This window comes from Orcinus orca, chromosome 5, assembly GCF_937001465.1.
Source record: "Orcinus orca chromosome 5, mOrcOrc1.1, whole genome shotgun sequence".
NCBI classification, from domain to species: Eukaryota; Metazoa; Chordata; class Mammalia; order Artiodactyla; family Delphinidae; genus Orcinus; species Orcinus orca.
The window spans coordinates 13,529,864-13,550,270 of record NC_064563.1 but is presented as its reverse complement, the minus strand read 5'-3'; the positions used below and the strand labels follow the sequence as shown (position 1 = coordinate 13,550,270).

The 20,407-nt window shown below is 39.0% G+C and overlaps 1 protein-coding gene and 1 non-coding gene across 2 annotated transcripts in view; one reads left to right on the top strand and one right to left on the bottom strand.

Annotated features, from left to right (window-relative positions):
• Positions 1-10,885, bottom strand: part of COL6A6 (collagen type VI alpha 6 chain) — a 110,380-nt gene extending 99,495 nt beyond the window's left edge. Inside the window, exons 1-5 of the mRNA XM_004283433.4 lie at positions 10,825-10,885; positions 7,926-8,513; positions 6,043-6,663; positions 4,405-4,965; positions 2,682-3,239 (exon numbers count right to left, since the gene is read on the bottom strand). Coding sequence (XP_004283481.4) covers positions 2,682-3,239; positions 4,405-4,965; positions 6,043-6,663; positions 7,926-8,513; positions 10,825-10,885 — 2,389 coding nt within the window. The remainder of the gene's footprint in view (positions 1-2,681; positions 3,240-4,404; positions 4,966-6,042; positions 6,664-7,925; positions 8,514-10,824) is intronic.
• Positions 10,886-19,112: 8,227 nt separating this feature from the next.
• On the top strand, positions 19,113-19,323 carry LOC117198004 (small nucleolar RNA U3). Its single transcript, XR_004478915.1, has one exon. It is a non-coding gene; the product is annotated as a small nucleolar RNA U3 (small nucleolar RNA).
• The last annotated feature ends 1,084 nt before the right edge of the window (positions 19,324-20,407 follow it).

Genomic DNA, 20,407 nt, shown 5'->3' with positions numbered 1-20,407 from the left:
AAAAAAAAAAAAAAATTCAAAATTCTGAGGAAATTTTCCTGTGTTTAAGTGGTACCTTCAACATGTGCTTTCATTTACACTAATTTGTTTATTTTTTTTAAGCCACAGGGATGATGAGATTTTATTCTTAAAATGAACCCTGGGGAAATGACCAGATGAAAATGAATTTGGCAACACTGTATATTTTTTCATGTTTAACTTTTCAAGGTTACATTTTCTCCCTTTTTGACTTTCTTAAGACATTATCTGTTTTCATGATTGGGCCTCCTCATAAAAATAAACCCATTTCACACCTGGCCCAACCAAGTGGTCCTAGCATGACTTCTCGTTAACCTTTTAAATGTAGGGTCAATGCCATGGAAAAGTAAAGCAGGAAAGACCCAATTAGTCTATGTGTGTATCACATTCTAACTCAAGGTACAGAGTTCCAAACTCCAACTCACTCATTCTGGAGAAGTGGAATTGTAAGATGGTGAATGATTTAGTCTCTATGTAGCACCATCCCTCTACAGGCCTTAGGAAGGTGTGTTCCAAATGTTAACTCATCCATTCTGGAGAAATGGAACTGTGAGAAGATTCCCCCTGCCCCCTCCGAGGCTCACCACATTCCCTTCCTTGACAGCCACTTTATTGCTCCGTGGTAGGGCTGTTGCAAATCCTAAAGCCAATGCACTTCCCCCCCTAACTAGAGGCCATGTGTACAGAGCCGTAACCAAATTCTCCAGAAAGTCTGGGTCCTCACAAGGAGAAACTATGTCCCTCTGGCCTTCGGCTGCCCAGGGGACCTGCTTGGATTACCCAGGGGGCTGGGGGGTAGACTGCTCCGTGCTGGCACCCTTCAAAAAGGTCAGATTTGTTCTGGGTGGAGTTACCAGGACATGTAATCCAGGTGTATTCCTCTTGCCACAAAACATAGACCGCAGTCACCAAGACTTCTAGTGGGGGTTGACAAGAACTGTTATTTGAACAACAGAACAATGTCCCTCTTTTCCTTCAAAATTCCATTAAGATCCATCTCCTCCATAGAGGTTTTTCAGAATGCCTCTTTCATCAAGTCCCATGGGTCGCAGTATAAATCAGCCCCTTATTTCTGCTGAACCTAAGTTTTATCGCTTCCCTTACTCTGCAGTCTCCTAGGAACATGTGGGTGACTATACTATTTATTTCCTTGGAAGCATCCATTGCTCAAGTTCCTATATTATATTCCTCCTTTATAGGATTTAATAAATATCAACATGTTTTTACAAAGATTATCTCATTTTATGTAAGTATTGATTTTTAAAAATTGTAAAATGAACAAACATGTATAGTGGATGTTAGGTCAAAGGGGAGACACCTTGCCCAGGAGGTTATACCCCTCTATCGCCTGTCTCAGTGGACCACACATAGCCCCCAAACTCAGATTATACAAGGCTGGGCCCCTGCCTCAAGGTGAAACCGACTCTGTGATGTAATTCATGCTCCAGTGCTCCCCGTGGGATGAGGCTGAAGCCAGACTCTAGCTGAGACCACCTCCTTGCTTAACTCTTACCCATGCCCTGTCCTGCCCTCCTTACTTCTCTTCTGAAAACACCTCCTCAGTAAATCAAAAGTCTACAAATAATGAATGCTGGAGAGGTGTGGAGAAAAGGGAACCCTCCTACATTGTTGGTGGGAATGTAAATTGGTGAAGCCACTATGGAGAACAGTATAGAGATTCCTTAAAAAACTAAAAATAGAGCTACTGTATGATGCTGCAATCCCACTCCTGGGCCTAAATCCAGAGGTAACCATAATTCGAAAATATACATGCACCCCAATGTTCATAGCAACACTGTTTACAATAGCTGAGGCAAGGAACAACCTAAATGTCCATATATATAATGGAATATTACTCAGCCATAAAAAGAATGAAATAATACCATTTGCAGCAACATGCATGGGCCTAGAGATTATCATACTAAGTGAAGTAAGCCAGATAGAGAAAGACAAATATCATATGATATCACTTATACTGTGGAATCTAAAAAGAAAAAGATACAAATGAACTTATTTACAAAACAAACTCAGAGACAGAAAACAAACTTATGGTCACCAAAGGGGAGGAGGGGGGGAAGGGATAAATTAGGAGGTTGGGATTAACATATATACACTACTATATATAAAATAGATAACCAACAAGGACCTACGGTATAGGACAGGGAACTCTACTCAATATTTTATAGTAACCTATATGGGAAAAGAAATTGAAAAAGAACATATATATGTATGTATGTATAACTGAATCACTTTGCTGTACACCTGAAACTAACACGACATTGTAAATCAACTATACTCCAATAAAATTTTTAAAAAAGGAAAAGCAATAGATAAATAAATAAATCACTTCCACAAGAACCCCCGACTCAGCTTCTGCTTCTAGGGAACCAGACCTAAAATCCGGTACGATACTATTTTCCTTAAATGGAGGATTCATCACCCTAGTGCTTTGTCTACGAAAGGGAAAGCATCTAGGTGGATCAGAATTGTTCCTTACTGTCTAATTTAACAGTTCTGTTGAGGAAACTTTCATTTCTATAAGCAAGTCAAAAGCCACTAGGATACAATGTTCAAATAGTAGTCTGCTTAGTTCAAGAAACAACGACTAACATGTATTTGTGGCATTTGGATAATCCCCCTATAGTGAATATGCCCACACCTACCTTCATGGGGGCTGCATATTCCAAAAACAAGGTCGTCTTCAATGTGTTGCAGAATGTCAAAATTCTCAACATAAAAAACCATCTCCGGCCTCCCACTGATCTCCTCAAGCTGGGTGACATTGGAGCCAAACACCCCCACGGAGTAGATAATTATGCCTTCTTGCCGAAGTGCCACTGCTGGGTCCTTGACTGTGTCCTGAGCCTCACCGTCCGTGATGAGAATGAGGAACTTCCTGACGTTGGGTCGGGCCCCCTTGGCAGGGCTGAAGTACTGAGACACGAAGGTCAGGGCGCTACCGGTCAAGGTAGTTTCTCCAATGTGAGCCATTCGGTCTATTGCATCTGAAATTTCCCCCTGGGACATATATCTGTTGAGCTGAAACTCCTCCTTATTGATGTCACTGAACTGGACTACACCGATTTGCACCCTATCTCCCCCAATCTGAGATTTGCTCACCAGGTTTTTCATAAATGTTTTCATTTTGATGAAGTTTTCAGGTCCTATACTGCCAGAACTGTCCACCAGAAACATGATGTCGGCCTTCATCTCTTTGCAGGCTACACAAGAGAAAGGAGATGGGTTATTCAAGTTGGCTTCGTGTAAAAAGATTAAGAGTGAACAGAAAAACCCAAAACACAAATAATTCTATATGTAAGTTAAGCATGTACTTGGTAAGGGCTGTTATCAGGTAAATAATGCATTGAAGGCAATGAGAGGGAGCCTATTCTCTTTGTTATTTAGTAATTTGCTTTAATATGTAACTCAGGGTTTCTCAGCCTCAGCACTACTGACATTGTGGGCTGGAAAATTTGTATTGTGGAGGGCAATCCATGCACTGTAGGATACTGTAGGATGTTTAGCAGTATCCCTGCCCTCTACCTGTTAGATGCCAGTAGTGCTGCCCCAATTATGACCACCAAAAATGTCTCTAGACATTGCCAACTATTCCCTAAGGGGGCAAAATCACCCCTGGTTGAAAACTATTGATCTAACTCTAGAAGATTTCATACATGTTTTATCAAAAAGCAATTTAAATAAACCTGTAGTACTCCTTAAAATCAGAAATCATTTGATCATATTACACAGGCAGTGTCTAATCATAGATCTATCCTCACAGGGATTTGTGGGGAGAAGCTAATTAATACTTATTAGAAGCTAATTAATTAGCACTCCCCTAGTTATCACCACCAAAATTGTCTCTAGACATTGCCAACCATCCCCTGAGGGGGAAAAATCACCCCTAGTTGAAAATTACTTATCTAGCTCTAGAAGATTTCATACACATTTTATTAAAAAGCAACCGAAATAAACCTGAAATATTCTTTTTATGCTTCAGATAATAATAATTAGAGCAACACTATAATGGGCCCTTCATTTTGTTCTGGATAATAAACAGCTCCACGAGTCAATGAATCTCAGCTTGGTCATTTATGCTGTTTCTGCACACCTGCAGCATCAAACACTGCAGAAAGTAGATGTAAATTGTTAAGTATAGGATGGGTAAACAAAAAGGTCCTATTGTACAGCACAGGAAACTATATTCAATATCCTGTGATAAACCATAATGGAAAAGAATATGAAAAAGAATGTGTATATATGTATAACCGTACAGCAGAAGTTAACACAGCATTGTAAATCAACTATATTTCAATTAAAAAAACAAAAAATAAATACTGCAGGAAAGCAATTTGGGAGCTGAAGTCCAAAGGCAAGGAGTCCTACCTTCTTTGGCACAGATTTCTTGAACAACCTGGTTTCTTATGTCTTTCAAGGCATCAAAGTCATGCACATAGTACACCCGCTTCTCCTCGCCTGCGATTTCTCGCAGCTGTGTCTCGTTGGCCTCCTTGACCCCAATGGCATAGACGTGGATGAGCTCCTCTCTCAGTCTGTTTGCGGGCCCCAAGATGCTGTCCTGGGACACACTGTTGGTCAGGACAACAAGGTGGCTTGGCACTCTGTTTTCCCGCTGCCTCTTCGCTTTCTGCAGCAGCCCCAGGGTGAAGTTCAAGGCTGCACCTGTGTTTGTGTTCCCGCCCAGCTGCCTGATGTTCTCGATGGCCTTTCCCACATCATGCTTGTTGGTGTATTTATTGATCTCAAATTCCAAGTCCCAGCAGTCAGCATACTGGACAGCCCCAACTTGCACCTTCTGGGGAGCGATGTTGAACATCCCTACAACCTCCGACAGGAAGGTCTTCATTTCCTGGAAGTCCGTGGCCTGGGTGCTCCCAGAGCCATCGATGAGCAGATAGATGTCTGCTTCCTCAGTGTCCACACAACCTAAAATGCAACACGAAAACTGAGTGTGGCATTGGGGCAAGTGGGACAGAGACACAGGGGCAGGTGGGAGGAAGGGCAAACACCAGCCTCGTCAGACAGAAAAATGGGAAACAGTTTCTCCATGTTAAAGACCCAAATGAATTATCTGTGACAGTTTGAGATGATTTGTATCAAGGATCAGAGTCAATCTGGATGTAGTAAAAGATTAGAAAGAAAACATGAAGATGCTTTTTACAAGTCACTTCTCTTAGCAGGGAGTAACTGCTTAGCAAAATGTTAAGTGGTGATTTGCGAGCTAGAGAAGGTAGCATTTAACTGGACATGGTGGACAAAGTGCTGTCTTTCTTGAAATCTTGAACAAAGTATTTACTCTTCATCCACTCCTGGTCAGTTAACACAACCAGGGGTATTGTCAGTGGCCTTATTTATGCCAGGCAGTGACACTTCTGCAGTCGACATGCTGTAAATATTTGTTGAAGGATGCAGATATATATACGTATTGCATGCACACACATAATTTATGAAAAATACATGTGTATGTATGAAATATATGAAATACATTGCTCTCTGTCTCTCTCTAAACTCACTGATACTAGAATAGTACCTCCCAATAAATTCATTACTCTGTCCTCAATCCAAATCATGCTTCCTCTTTATTCTCTAAATTGGAATTTGAGGCTGAGGGAAGAAGAGGAGGGAGAGAAAAGTACTCACACAAAAAAAAGAAAGAAAGGAAAGAGCAAGGAAACATGAGAGGCAAAGGTGAGAAAGGAAAAAGTGCAGAGCAGGAAATAACAAAGGAAGGTATTCTGGAGTGTTGAGAAGTAACAAAGAATCCAAGTAAAGCTGTGCAAAAGAGCAAATAAAAAAAGAAATCCCGTCTTCCCATTCCAACACCTCAAGAGCTTTTATTCTCCCCCAATTTACATTTCCTATTATCAAGTTAAATTAAAAAGTCAGGAACTCACTCTCCCTCCCTACATCATGCCTGCCAAGCCCTTTTGTACACAGAACACCTGCAAGACAAGAGAAAAGCAAAACGATGGGAATAATCCTTCTCTCAGCAAAAGGCTTTACCAGATTTGAGGGTTTCAGTCCTTTCGGAAACGACAGAGACTGTGTGTGTGATCTGGTTCCGCAGTTTCTTTAGAAACGTCTGGTTGTGGGCAGCCAGGTCGGAGAAGGTTTTCAGTTTGGAGACGTACTGCTTGGCAGGGTGAGATGCGATCTTCTCCAGCTGGGCGTCGCTGGCCCCCTCTATGCCCATGGTGAAGATGGTCACCCCCTGGCGCCGGAGGTTCAGAGCAGCCTTGGTCACGTTGTCCTCAGACGGGCTATGGGTCACCAGCACAGCTATCTGTGGCACCCCCTGATTCTTCCGACTGCCGTGCTGCACGCTGAAAACCTCCTTCCTGATCTTTCTCAAGGCAGCTCCAGTGTAGGCCTTCCCGGCCTGGGGAGAGAGGCTCTGTATATCCTGGAGAACCCCCGACTTGTTTATGCCACTGCTCAGTGGGTTAATCACCTTCGTCTCATTGCTATAGGCCACAAGGCCAACCCTCATGCAGTTTTCCTTGATGTCCAGAGCAGATACACTTTCTTCCAGGAATTCTTTAAGATAGTCAAAGTCCTCCCAGCTGCCGTTGATGGACATATCCAACAGGAACACAACATCTGCCACAGAAGGGCCTTGGCAAACTGTGGGCAAGGAATGAACAGGCAGAGTTTCAATTCAACATCTCTGCTCAGCATTAAAAGACACAGAGAACTCAACCAGAACTTAGTTATGCCCTTAAAGATGGAAGGAGGTGTACAAAATGATTATGAAGCCGAGATCAGAGAGTCCTGGGTTCAAAGGTGGGAGCTTAGCTAACCTCCCAGCTCCAATTTCCACATCTGTAAAATATAAGTAACCATAATAATGATCTCATAGAGTTGTTATGGGGATTAAATGAGATCATGTGTTTAGTATGGGACCTGGCACATAAAAGTCACTCAGTGAACAGAAGCTACTGCTATTGTATTAAAATCACTAATAAAATCAGTATTTATAGTCCAAACATTCTTAAAGGATGGTAATGGAATAGCAATTGACATTCCAATATTTTATTCGGGAAAGATGCTAGTAATAGGATTCCCATATTTCATAGATTGCTACAAGAAAAGCAGCATTCTCCAGTATCAATAGACAGTTTTATATGTCATCTCACTCAAACTGACTTAACCAGACATAATGTGAGTTTCTTACATCACTTGTTTGGTCTTGTACACTTTGAGCAAATTGTTTTTTTACTGGCTCTCTCCTGCCCCTCTCTTGGATGATGTTCATAAACTCTTGGCCATTCTTGCTAATAGGAGAGCACAAGGGGACAGACCAGGACAGCAGGTTGGAGTTGGAGCAGAACACGGGGAAGCTAATTTAGAACAGAGCTGCAGGAAGGGGCAGCACGGGACTGAAACCACACAGGCGTGGCTCTGACTCCAGACTGCAGCCTCGTCCAGGGCCAGGTCACATCATCTCTAAGAGGGCCCGCAAGTACCTCTCTGTGGAACAGAGGTTTTGGACTTCCTGAAGTTGTTTCAAGCTCTAACATCCTGTGATGACATTATACGGCTTCTGGAGTCAAGGATTTTTTAGGAGCAAATCGACCTTTTAAATGAACCAGGAATAAAACCACATAGCAACTGAAGCCCAGGAAGAAAGCTCAGGCAGCTGGGAGCAGGGTGGAGGCAGCCTGTGAATGATGAGCAATAAGTGAAGCATGGAAAACCAAGGCTCACCAAGTTCACTGGATTTAAAAAGGCCACAATCATTGCAGAATGATTTATGCAGAATTTAACATCTGAAAATGCAGCCCAGCTTTTGGGGAAGGGGATATTCATAGAGTCTCCATCCTCTCCTCTTGCTGATCTTCCAGAAGCATTTTATCATCATCCCTACACACGCGCCCTGAACCCACCTTCCACAAGAATGTCATTGACTGCTCCTTCCTTGTACTGAGCCGCATCCTTGAGAATCTGCGTCATGTTTTGGGAGAACGTGCTGAGGTCTCGGACCGTCCGGAGGCTGTAGTGGAACTGGCCTGTGGCCATGGCCTTCAGGGTCTCCTCGGACGCCCCCTGCATACCCACGGAGATGATCCTCACCCCGTCGTTGCGCAGCGCCTTGGAGGCCTCTTCCATGGCATCCTCAGACTCGGCTGAAGCCAGGACCACCAGGATCGGGGGAAACTGTCTCCTGTCCCTCCCGTTTGAGAAGTAGGTTGTGTGTACCTCCTGGAGAGCGTTACCAATCCTCAGGGAGCCACCCAGGAACCTGAAGTTCTTCTTGAGGTGGTTCAACATGGGCCCTCTGCTCTTGAAGGTGCTGAGCTGGAATTCTCTGTGGAGCCCATCGCTGTACTGGGCCAGGCCCACACGGTACTTGTGGGCCTCTATGGGGAGGCTGGTGATCATTTTGTTGATGAATGTCTTTACAAACGGGAAGGATTTAATTCCCATGTGGTCAGAGCTGTCCACCAGAAACACCACATCGGCATACTCAGGGCCTACAAACCCATAGACAAACACAAACAAAGCAAACTTCAAAAATTTACTACCAAGTTTAATGCCAACCATATGGGAAAAACATTACTTCCCTCTTTTGTTTGTATTTGTAATATCTTTCCAATGCACTGAAAATAATACACATTCTCTCAAGAAAAATATTGTTTCTTGGGCTGATTCTTTATACACCCTCTCATTTGAACTGATCATGAAATTAAGCATCACTTTTGCAAGGAATTAAGTAGAAATAGGTAAATATAAACAAGTTAAAAATCATGGGTTTTTATATGTTTAGTGGATAATTTCCCCATGTCTTTTTTTTCTTTCAGAATTTGACTTCAATTTATATCAACACGATAAACATTTTCATTGAGAATCTAATCAAATCAAATTTGAATGGAGAAATCTAAAAAATAGCCTTTCATTGTGATTTCCACTTAAGCAAAGCAGCAAGTGATCTGATTAACTTATAAACATATTAGTTTTGTATTCAAAGTGTCAAATTGGTGAAGTTTAAAAAGAATCCTAAAAACCATAAATATGAGATTGCATTAATCTATCTTAAAGTTATTTACAATATTTTTTGATGAGTGGGCATTATAATTGGTAAATTTATTCTCACAAATGTAAAATGTGATAGAAACATTAGCATTCCTACCTTAAGCTAGGAATAGGATTATACTTTTAATTTCTATTAAGAATATAATTTTTATAGAGGAATACAATACTTTGCTGAGCTTTTAAGGCTTCATTTGATGCCGGATTCAATGCTAGGTATGTAAAATTATATTTTTATGTGATAGAGAGTTATTTGGTTCAAGCACAAAATATCATTTGCTCATGGTCTGTCTGCTGGTTTGAATTCAGAGCTCTTACAACTGTTCTATAAGCTCCATTTCTGGTCCAGGGAAGGGAGGGAAATATTTGTGTGTGTCTGGATGGTGTATGTTTAAGAAAATACAGTGTAATTGAACAAGCAATGTGAGTCCTGACTTTGTTATCAGCTAATTCTTCCAGCTCTGTCAAGCCATTCAATATACTTGGGCCTCAGTTTCTTCATATTTTAAATGAGTAGATTCAACTAGAAAATATCTAAGGTCTCTCCTCACTCTGAGTTTCTGATTATCTGAAATAGTCACAAGATAAATTCTAATCAAATTAAAAGAACTTCAATCTTTTCTTGTCTACAACTGTGAGGAAATCAGCTTTGGCACCCCAGCATGTTACTTCATTCTCTTTAGAGCAGTCTGATCAAGGCATAGTGGATAAAATCATTCTTTCTTTTCTTCTAAGCAACATGATTTCAACCAGTTTGAGATTGCTTTGATGATCATATAGCCAGCAGAATCTCAGGGGAAAAACTAATTGAGGGGATCAACATCTTCCTCCAAGAGAAGTCTGGAACCCCTCTGAGGACTGTCAGGTGAGTACTGCGTAGGATGGCTTGACTTGTGACCAAAAGTGACCTTTCTATTCATGGACAAATCCCCATATTTTGTATGGAGAAAAGAAATGTAGCCACTGGCACAGGAGGCATATTTAGGTTCTAACCAGGCCCATCACTGTATGTGAACCACAGAACAACTGGGGAAAAAGCACTGTCTTTCTTTAAAAAGCTTAATAATAGGCCTAGCGAGACATCAAAGGAAGATGTTTGCAGGGCAAAGTCTAATCTGTCTCTCCAGAAAACTTGCTTCCAAGGTCGGAGTCCTTGAGAAAACTGTAAAAGCCAATCTAGGTGGCCCTGGACATGAAGCGACCAGTATAAGAACGGATTATTTAGGAGGTGGTAGAGGCTGTGAAGGCTTGGCCAGTATTTTGACTTCAAGTCCACTGGACATAGATTGCTGACAGTGGATGGCTCTGGAGCTCTCTCTTCAGGGTAAAAGCACTTTCTTTACAATAATCAGACACTCAGTTTAAATTGGAGCAAAATCTGGATGCTTAACCAAGACAAATGTTTTGGCACAAACGAATTAGGAAGAGACATTTCAAATTTTCCAGGCCTGAACCTAATGTTAAAAGAGAATTTTCATGCAACCTCCCAGAAGACCTAGAAGTAGTTGAAACTGAGGACAAGAAAATAGTTCTCATATCTTCCTATTGTGAACAAGGAATAAGATCCAGAAACAAATGATCTTCAAAGGAACACAGGGTGACATCAAAAGAAACTGAGCTGCCACTCCCACCCTTACTATCATCAAAATCAAAACAAAGCAAAACAAAACACTTAACTTTTAAGCAAGTCAAACTCATATATTATTTTCCATAATGAAAATTAAGGAAAAGAATTCTTTTCATTTTTTTCCTTACCAGAATGTTGGTTGACAGAAACATGGGAACAAATTATCATAAGGAGCGAAGTGAGCAGCATTTTCATATTATAACCTGAAAAACCACCAACTTGAAATCTGAAAAGGCAAAAATATAAACATCTAAAATTGTTGTGGATATTATTTGGAAATCAAGACTCAAACACATATGAGCACACAAAATTATATAATAAATTGGGTGAAGACAAGGAATTTCTGAGGTTCCCTGACCTTTGGCTCTGTGAAGTGCCTTGGAGAAAAATGAACCGTCAACATTTACAGAATCACAAAAGCTTCTCCTGGTCCCCAGACCCTGTAGAAACATGAGATTTTAGATTGTCAATGGAAGCAGCCAGATGCATTCTAGTTCCACCAATATTATGTGTCCCTACTAATCAATTTTCCTATAGCCTCATGTCACCCTCTGTCCACTCATTGCCAAGACAATTCAGAGTTCACAGTTGGGACACAGTCTAAGAGCTGATATGCAATTTTTCCATCATGAACATGTAGGTGTGTTTCATACTTGAGAAGTATTTCTAGATGTGGTCAAAATTCTCTTTTCTCCTTTTCCTACATGATTAGAAAGGTAACTATGTCCCTTTATTCTTAAATTTGAGAGAAGACATAAAGAAATAAGTAGTGACCCTCCATATTGCATACGATGTCTTGGTCCTCAGAATGATGCAATTGGTACCATTTTTTTCCAACAACCTAGAACCACATGAAGCAAAGTTTTCCAATACTGGTTTGGCCTAAAGCATTTTCAGCCACCTTGAATTATTCGTTTCATGGGATAAAATAGGATATTGAAGATATTGACAATAAATATTTCAATTAAACAGATTGGGCTCATTCATTCACTCATTCATCCACTGAATAAAAAATGAATTGATCCGTGTTAATAAACTAGTATTTCTGTTTCTTGTTTAATTCGTACCCAAATGTGTATTTGATACAAATGGCTGTCTCATTCCTTGTCAGGCAGGCTCCTATTGTTTAATATTTCACCCTTTCAGAAAAGGGACCTTTGCCATGAAAAATTCCATCCCCACTTCCTCATCTACTCCATCGTCCCTCTGACATTCTGGAATTTGGGACTCTGTTCTGTTCCTTCATAGGAAGACTAGATGATTTAAACTTTTCAGGCTGTGAGTCAATTTATCCATGGTATTTCAGAGGAAATCAGTAAGCTGGAAGGGGCCTTTAAGAGGTTGTTTTTAGTCCAACCTTTCATTTTAGAGGAACTTTGGTCCCAAAGTGGATTGTCCAAAGTGAAAACTAAGTCATACTATGTGTACAAATTTTCTACTAATGTGTATAACAATAATAACAAAGTCTACCATTTGGTCAGCCTTGACCATGTTCCGTGTCCTGTGCTAGCAGCTTTATACTTGTTCTCCTGTTTCATATCGATAGGAAACCTAGAAGCAGGTCATATTATTGTTCCTATTTTGCAGATAAGGAAACAGATTCATAAAGGGGAATGTGATTCAAGGCCACACAGATAAAATGGGCCACAGTTCAGACTACAGCCCACATCTATCCAATTTTAAAATCTGGACTCTCAAACTTAGTTCCTCTGCATCCCAAACTCAGTATTATTTTTAAAATTTATTTTATTGAAGTAGAACTGATTTACAATGTTGTGTTAATTTCTGCTATATAGCAAAGTGATTCAGTTATACATATATATTCTTTTTCTTATTCTTTTCCATTATAGGTTACTACAGGATATTGAATATATTTCCCTGTGCTATACAGTAGGACCTTGTTGTTTATCCATTCCATACACAATACCAAACTCAACATTATGAACACAAAAAGTGTCTCCAAGTTTTTTGGTTCTATGTCTCTTTTTCAAAGTATTAGGGGTTATTGGTACTTGTTTTCATGCCTTTTTATTTTTGCTTTTCAAACCAGGGCTTTACCCTCTTCACTTCTTTTCTGTCTATATTATGAACTTTATAAATGAGTGCTATCTTTAGGAGTTATGAGAGAGAAGAGACTTTAGGTTACTCCATAGGATAAATGCCAAAGACTGGAAGAAAATAGTACTGAATGGAAGTTAAAACCTGGAGAGAAAAGTGAGGGTTACCTAAGGCCACAATAGTCTCAAACAGTATGCAGCATCCGGAAATTTCGCCATGCAGGTGGTCAATACTACTGATCCATTAAGAGTTGAGTTCCTTGGGATAGCATTTTGAAAAAAACAATTTTCTTTTTTTAACATCTTTACTGGAGTATAATTGCTATACAATGGGGCGTTAGTTTCTGCTCTATAACAAAGTGAATCAGCTATACATATACATACATCCTCATATCCCCTCCCTCTTGCGTCTCCCTCCCACCCTCCCTATCCCACCCCTCTAGTTGGTCAAAACGCACCGAGCTGATCTCCCTGTGCTATGCGGCTGCTTCCCACTAGCTATCTATTTTATATATGGTAGTGTATATATGTCCATGCTACTCTCTCACTTCGTCCCAGCTCCTTCTTCCCCCTCCCCGTGCCTCAAGTCCATCCTCTATGTCTGCGTCTTAATTCCTGTCCTACCTCTAGGTTCTTCAGAACTTTTTTTTTTAGATTCCGTATATACGTGTTAGCGTACGGCATTTGTTTTGCGCTTTCTGACTTACTTCACTCTGTATAACAGTCTCTAGGTCCACCCACCTCACTACAAAAAACTCAATTTCATTTCTTTTTATGGCTGAGTAATATTCCATTGTATATATGTGTCACATCTTCTTTTTCTTTTTAATAATACTTTCTGTATTTAATTACTTATCAAATCCTATGTAGTTCTTTTTTTAACATCTTTATTGGAGTATAATTGCTTTAAAATAGTGTGTTAGTTTCTGCCTTATAACAAAGTGAATCAGCTATACATATACATATATACCCATATCTCCTCCCTCTTGCGTCTCCCTCCCACCTTCCCTAACCCACCCCTCTAGGTGGTCACAAAGCACCGAGCTGATCTCCCTGTGCTATGCGGCTGCTTCCCACTAGCTATCTATTTTATATTTGGTAGTGTATATATGTCCATGCCACTCTCTCAATTCGTCCCAGCTTACCCTTCCCCCTCCCCGTGTCCTCAAGTCCATTCTCTACGTCTGCGTCTTTATTCCTGTCCTGCCCCTATGTTCTTCAGAACCATTTTTTTTTTTTAGATTCCACATATTTGTGTTAGCATACGGTATTTGTTTTTCTCTTTCTGACTTACTTCACTCTGTATGACAGATTCTAGGTCCATCCACCTCACTACAAATAACTCAATTTCGTTTTTTATTATGGCTGAGTAGTATTCCATTGTATATATGTGCCACATCTTCCTTATCCATTCATCTGTTGATGGACACTTAGGTTGCTTCCATGTCCTGGCTATTGTAAATAGAGCTACAATGAAAAATGTGGTACATGACTTTTTTTGAATTATGGTTTTCTTAGGGTATATGCCCAGTAGTGGGATTGCTGGGTCATATGGTAGTTATATTTTTAGTTTTTTGAGACACCTCCATAGTGTTCTCCATAGTGCCTGTATCAATTTACATTTTCACCAACAGTGCAAGAGGGTTCCCTTTTCTCCACACCCTCTCCAGCATTTATTGTTTGTAGATTTTTGGATAATGGCCATTTTGACCAGTGTGAGGTGATACCTCATTGTAGTTGTGATGTGCATTTCTCTAAAGATTAGTGATGTTCAGCATCCTTTCATGTGTTTGTTGGCAGTCTGTACATCTTCTTTGGAGAAATGTCTATTTAGGTCTTCTGCCCATTTTTGGATTGGGTTGTTTGTGTTTTTGATATTGAGCTGCTTGTAAATTTTGGAGATTAATCCTTTGTTAGTTGCTTCATTTGCTAATATTTTTTTCCCATTCTGAGGGTTGCCTTTTCGTCTTCTTTATGGTTTCCTTTGCTGTATAAAACGTTTTAAGTTTTATTACGTCCCATTTGTTTATATTTCCATTTCTCTAGGGGGTGGGTCAAAAAGGCTCTTTCTGTGATTTATGTGATGGAGTGTTCTGCCTATGTTTTCCTCTAAGAGTTTGATAGTGTCTGGCCTTACATTTAGGTCTTTAATCCATTTTGAGTTTATTTTTCTGTATGGTGTTAGGGAGTGTTCTAATTTCATTCTTTTACATGTAGTGTCCAGTTTTCCCAGCACCACTTATTGAAGAGGTTGTCTTTTCTCCACTGTACATTCCTGCCTCCTTTATCAAAGATAAGGTGACCATATGTGCGTGGGTTTATCTCTGGGCTTTCTATCCTCTTCCATTGATCTATTTTTCTGTTTTTGTGCCAGTAACATACTGCCTTGATTACTGTAGCTTTGTAGTATAGTCTGAAGTCCAGGAGCTTGATTCCTCCAGCTCCGTTTCTCTTTCTCAGGATTGCTTTGGCTATTCAGGGTCCCTTGTGTTTCCATACAAATTGTGAAATTTTTTACTCTAGTTCTGTGAAAAATGCCAGTGGTAGTTTGATAGGGATTGCATTGAATCTGTAGATTGCTTTGGGTAGTAGAGTCATTTTCACAATGTTGATAATCCAAGAACATGGTATATCTCTCCATCTGTTTGTATCATCTTTAATTTCTTTCATCAGTGTCTTATAGTTTTCTACATAAAGGTCTTTTGACTCCTTAGGTAGGTTTATTCCTAGATATTTTATTCTTTTTGTTGTAATGGTAAGTGGAAGTGTTTCCTTAGTTTCTCTTTCAGGTTTTTCATCATTAGTGTATAGGCATGCAAGAGATTTCTGTGCATTAATTTTGTATCCTGCTACTTTACCAAATTCATTGATTAGCTCTAGTAGTTTTCTGGTAGCATCTTTAGGATTCTCTATGTATAGTATCATGTCATCTGCAAACAGTCACAGCTTTACTTCTTCTATTCAAATTTGGATTTCTTTTATTTCTTCTCTGATTGCTGTGGCTAAAACTTCCAAAAATATGTTGAGTAACAGTGGTAAGAGTGGGCAACCTTGTCTTGTTCCTGATCTTAATGGAAATGGTTTCAGTTTCTCACCACTGAGAACGATGTTGGCTGTGGATTTGTCATATATGGTCTTTATTATGTTGAGGTAAGTTCCCGTTATGCCTACTTTCTGGAGGGTTTTTATCATAAATGGGCATTGAATTTTGTTAAAAGCTTTTTCTGCATCTATTGAGATGACCATATGGTTTTTCTCCTTCAGTTTGTTAATATGGTATATCACATTGATTTATTTGCATATATTGAAGAATCCTTGCATTCCTGGGATAAATCCCACTTGATCATTTTGTATGAATCTTTTAATGTGCTGTTGGATTCTGTTTCCTAGTATTTTGTTGATGATTTTTGCATCTATGTTCAGCAGTGATATCGGCCTGTAGTTTTTTTTTTTTGTGGCATCTTTGTCTGGTTTTGGTATTAGGGTGATGGTGGCCTCATAGAATGAGTTTGGGAGTGTTCCTCCCTCTGCTATATTTTGGAAGAGTTTGAGAAGGATAGGTGTTAGCTTTTCTCTAAATGTTTGATAGTCTTCACCTGTGAAGCCATCTGGTCCTGGGCTTTTGTTTGTTGGAAGATTTTAAATCACAGTTTCAATTTCAGTGCTTGTGATTGGTCTGTTTATATTTTCTGTTTCTTCCTGGTTCAGTCTTAGAAGGCTGTGCTTTTCTAAGAATTTGTCCATTTTTTCCAGGTTGTCCATTTTATTGGCATATAGTAATATGCAGTTTCAGCTGTTACTTCTTTTTCATTTCTAATTCTATTGATCTGAGTGTTCTCCCTTTTATTCTGGATGAGTCTGGCTAATGGTTTATCAATTTTGTTTATCTTCTCAAAGAACAAGATTTTAGTTTTATTGGTCCTAGCTATTATTTCCTTCATTTCTTTTTCATTTACTTATTTCTGATCTGATCTTTATAATTTCTTTCCTTCTGCTAACTTTGTAAAACAATTTTCTTGAAGCCTTTAAATGGAATGCAAAATCTGGTGTGCTGTATGGCTATACAATGTGGAAGCTCAGTGGAAGGGGCTCTTGAAGTGCTTATGTGCCTTGCTTTGTGTGTGTGCCAAACCACACAAAGGACTAGTATGGAAAAAGGGGGCACTAAATCTCTTAGTTAATGCTAGGGAGGCTTTGGTTCATTTTTACCACATCAAAACATGGATGGATTGCCTATGGATTTACATACCCAAAATTTTAAAATATCTAAATATTTGAAATAAAAATTGTAAATACTCAGAGACATTAGGGGAGAATGAAGGAGATATATAAAGTAACAACATAAAACTTAAATTCATGGTACACCCCAGCTTAATATAGCAACAGTCAGATTGATTGCTTCTTTTTATAGAAACACTCTCACTCTCAATGGTACAGATCCTTTAATCAGAATTTTTAGTACTCCATTCATTCTGATTCAAGCAATCTGAGGCTAATACACTTTTCCCAGAAGTTATACGCTATAAAAAGCCTTTAAAAATATTTGCATCTCTTAGCATAATACCCTCAAGGTCCATCCATGTTGTTGCAAATGTCAAGATTTCATTATATTTTTATGGCTTAGTAATATTTCATTGTGTATATACATCTTGTTTATCCAATCTTCTATGGATGCAATAAGACAGAGAAAAACAAATACTGTCTGATTTCACTTATATGTGGAATCTAAAGAACAAAACAAATGAACAAACAAAACAAAATTGAAACAGACTCATAGGTACAGAGAGCAAACTGGTTATCGCCAGAGGGGATCTGGGGGATGGGGAATGGATGACACAGGTGAAGTAGATTAAGTGATACAACCTTCCAGGGGTATAATGTACACACACATAGGGTATATAGTCAATAATAGTGTAACAACTTTGGTATAGTGATGATCATTTCATAATGTATAAAAATATCAAATCACTATGTTGTACACCTGAAGCTAACATAATATTGTATGTTAATAATAATTCAATTAAAAAAAGAAAGTGAAAAATATCTGGATCTCTGTAAACTTTCTGTCAAGAAGGAAGAATGTTTCTAATTTAAGCTACAGCTGCAAAAGCAATACAGCCACCCAATACTTGGCTTCAAACCCAGAATGTTTAGAACTTGTGCAACACCTCTCTTAAGGCTATTAACAACCAGGGGCTTCGGGGAGACCTCTGCCCCTATGAGCCAATTCATAATCTAGGACATGTCTTTGAAAAAATATTAAAAGCCCAGAAGGGATACAAAAAAGACCTCAGCAGAATTAAGATAAACACTATTTCTTTCCTTTAAAATGAGCATGTAGGAAACATCATTTCTAAGCACCGATTTTACGTTGCTTCAGAAACATGAATATTGTCAGCTTTTGTATTGTAAGAAGCAACACGGGATCTGTGCCACAAAGTTCAAGATAAATGGTTGTTTGCTTAGTAAATCCCTCATCTCTTTACTGTTTCCCTTCCTCCCTTCTCGGAAGTCAAAAGGTAAAAAGAAAAATGTTCAAAGTGAGACTTCATTTCATATTGAAATGCTGCAGGATAAATCCTTGGCACACAATGGTAACAAATAAAGATTGGATCAATGATGGTGAGCAAAACAAAACAAATGAGCAAGCACTCGCCAGCCAAGCCAGTTTCATAATTTTACTGTTCATGTCACACTTTCCCCCAAATGCATTTTCTGAAACCACAAAAAGAGGCTGTATGGGGATCATATTTGAACAAGGTCATGCAGGTGACCTTGACACTGTAAAATGCACACTCTTCTGTGTTGAGGGGTGCTTGGCTCAGCAGGAAGAGCACAGGCTATACAGTCTCATGACCTGGCCTACACGTGGTTCCTAAACTGTTGTGTGACTTTAGGTAACACCACTTCACTACTGTATGATTCTCATCTGAAGCACAAGGACTATATTCTCTCTAAATTCTAGCAGCTCCACACAGTTAACAGTTCTGTGATCTAACAAATAGTACTAGAAGAAAAAAAAAAAGAATAATTAAGCCAAGAGCACACTGAAATACTGAACTCACATTTTGAAACAACCCCCAGATAGAGTCCCTGCCGGTCCTTTGTGGGAGGGTCCCACACCAGCCACAGCAGGAGCCTGTCTTGACTATTGATCCTTTCCATGTCTCAAACTGCTGGAATCCTCCCAGACCCCATGACATAAACTTAAGAGAACTAAAATTCCAACAAGGCAAATCCACTAGGAACGAAGTGCCCAACTTAGAAATTAGAAAAAATACAGAATAAATCTAAAAGTACTTTAGGGATACTGAAGTACTAAAACTTTGAGCAGAAATCAGCAAATTAAAAAACAAAGGTAAAATAATTTTGGGATCATTTGTATATTTTGTTATTAGACAAGTTTCTCTGAATGTGTAGAGCACCCAAAACCACAAGGAAGAGGTACAGCATTCTCTCCTGAGCGTGAAGCCAGCTCTAGGTGTTGCTTCTGCAACTGCCATTAGCCAGTGATAATCCTTCTTCTCTTCCTTTGGGAGAGTAAGAGGGAGAGAATGCTGTCTGAGTGGTTTTGTATGAGAAAACAAACAAAAAACAAAGATAAAGAGGGAGGGATAAATTACGAGTTTGGGATTAACATAAACACACTACTATATATAAAATAAACAACAAGCACCAACTGTATAGCACAGGGAACTCTACTCAATATCTTGAAATAACGTATAATGGGAAAGAATCTGAAAAAGAAATATATACATATCTGAATCACTTTGCTGTACACCTGAAAAAAATACAACATTGTAAATCAACTATACTTCAATTAAAAAAAGAAAGATAAAGAAAATTAAGTATTGAAAACATCAACCTCACAATAGACTGATCAAAAAAAAAAAGAGAGAGAAGACATAAGTTTGTAACTGTATAAAAGAAGACATAACTATACATAAGGCAAAGACTTTTTTAAAAATTGAAGCATTAGTTTAAAATATTCACAGGAAGAAAACCCCAGGACAAAATGGATTTATTGGCAAGTTCCACCAAACTTTTAAGGAACAGATCATCTGAATATTTTACAAATTATTTCAGAGACTAGAAAAAGATGAATATTAGCCTTTTCATTTATATGGAGCCAGTAAAATCTTGATAGGCAAACCAGTTAAGGACTGTATGAGAAAGGGAAATTAAAGGCCCATTTTACTCATGAATATAAATACAAAAAAATCCTAAATAAAACATTAGCAACTCAACTCCTTTAGTGTATAAAAAAGATAATACACCATTATCAAGTTAGGTTTATCTCAGATATGCAAGGATGTTTTAAAATTAGAAAACATATTTTTCCAAAGAAGAAATGCAGATGGCCACCAGGCATATGAAAGGATGCTCAACATTGCTAATCATTAAGGAAATGCAAATCAAAACTACAATGATATATCAACTCACACTTGTTTAGAACAGCTATCATCAAAGAGAACACAAATAACAAATATTGGTGAGGATGTGGAGAAAAGGGAACCCTTGTACACTGTTAGTAGGAAGGTAAATTGGTTCAGCCACAATGGAAAACAGTATGGAGGATTCTCAAAGCACTATAAATAGAGCTACCATATGACTCAGCAATTCCAGTCCTGGATATATATCCAAAAAGCAAAAA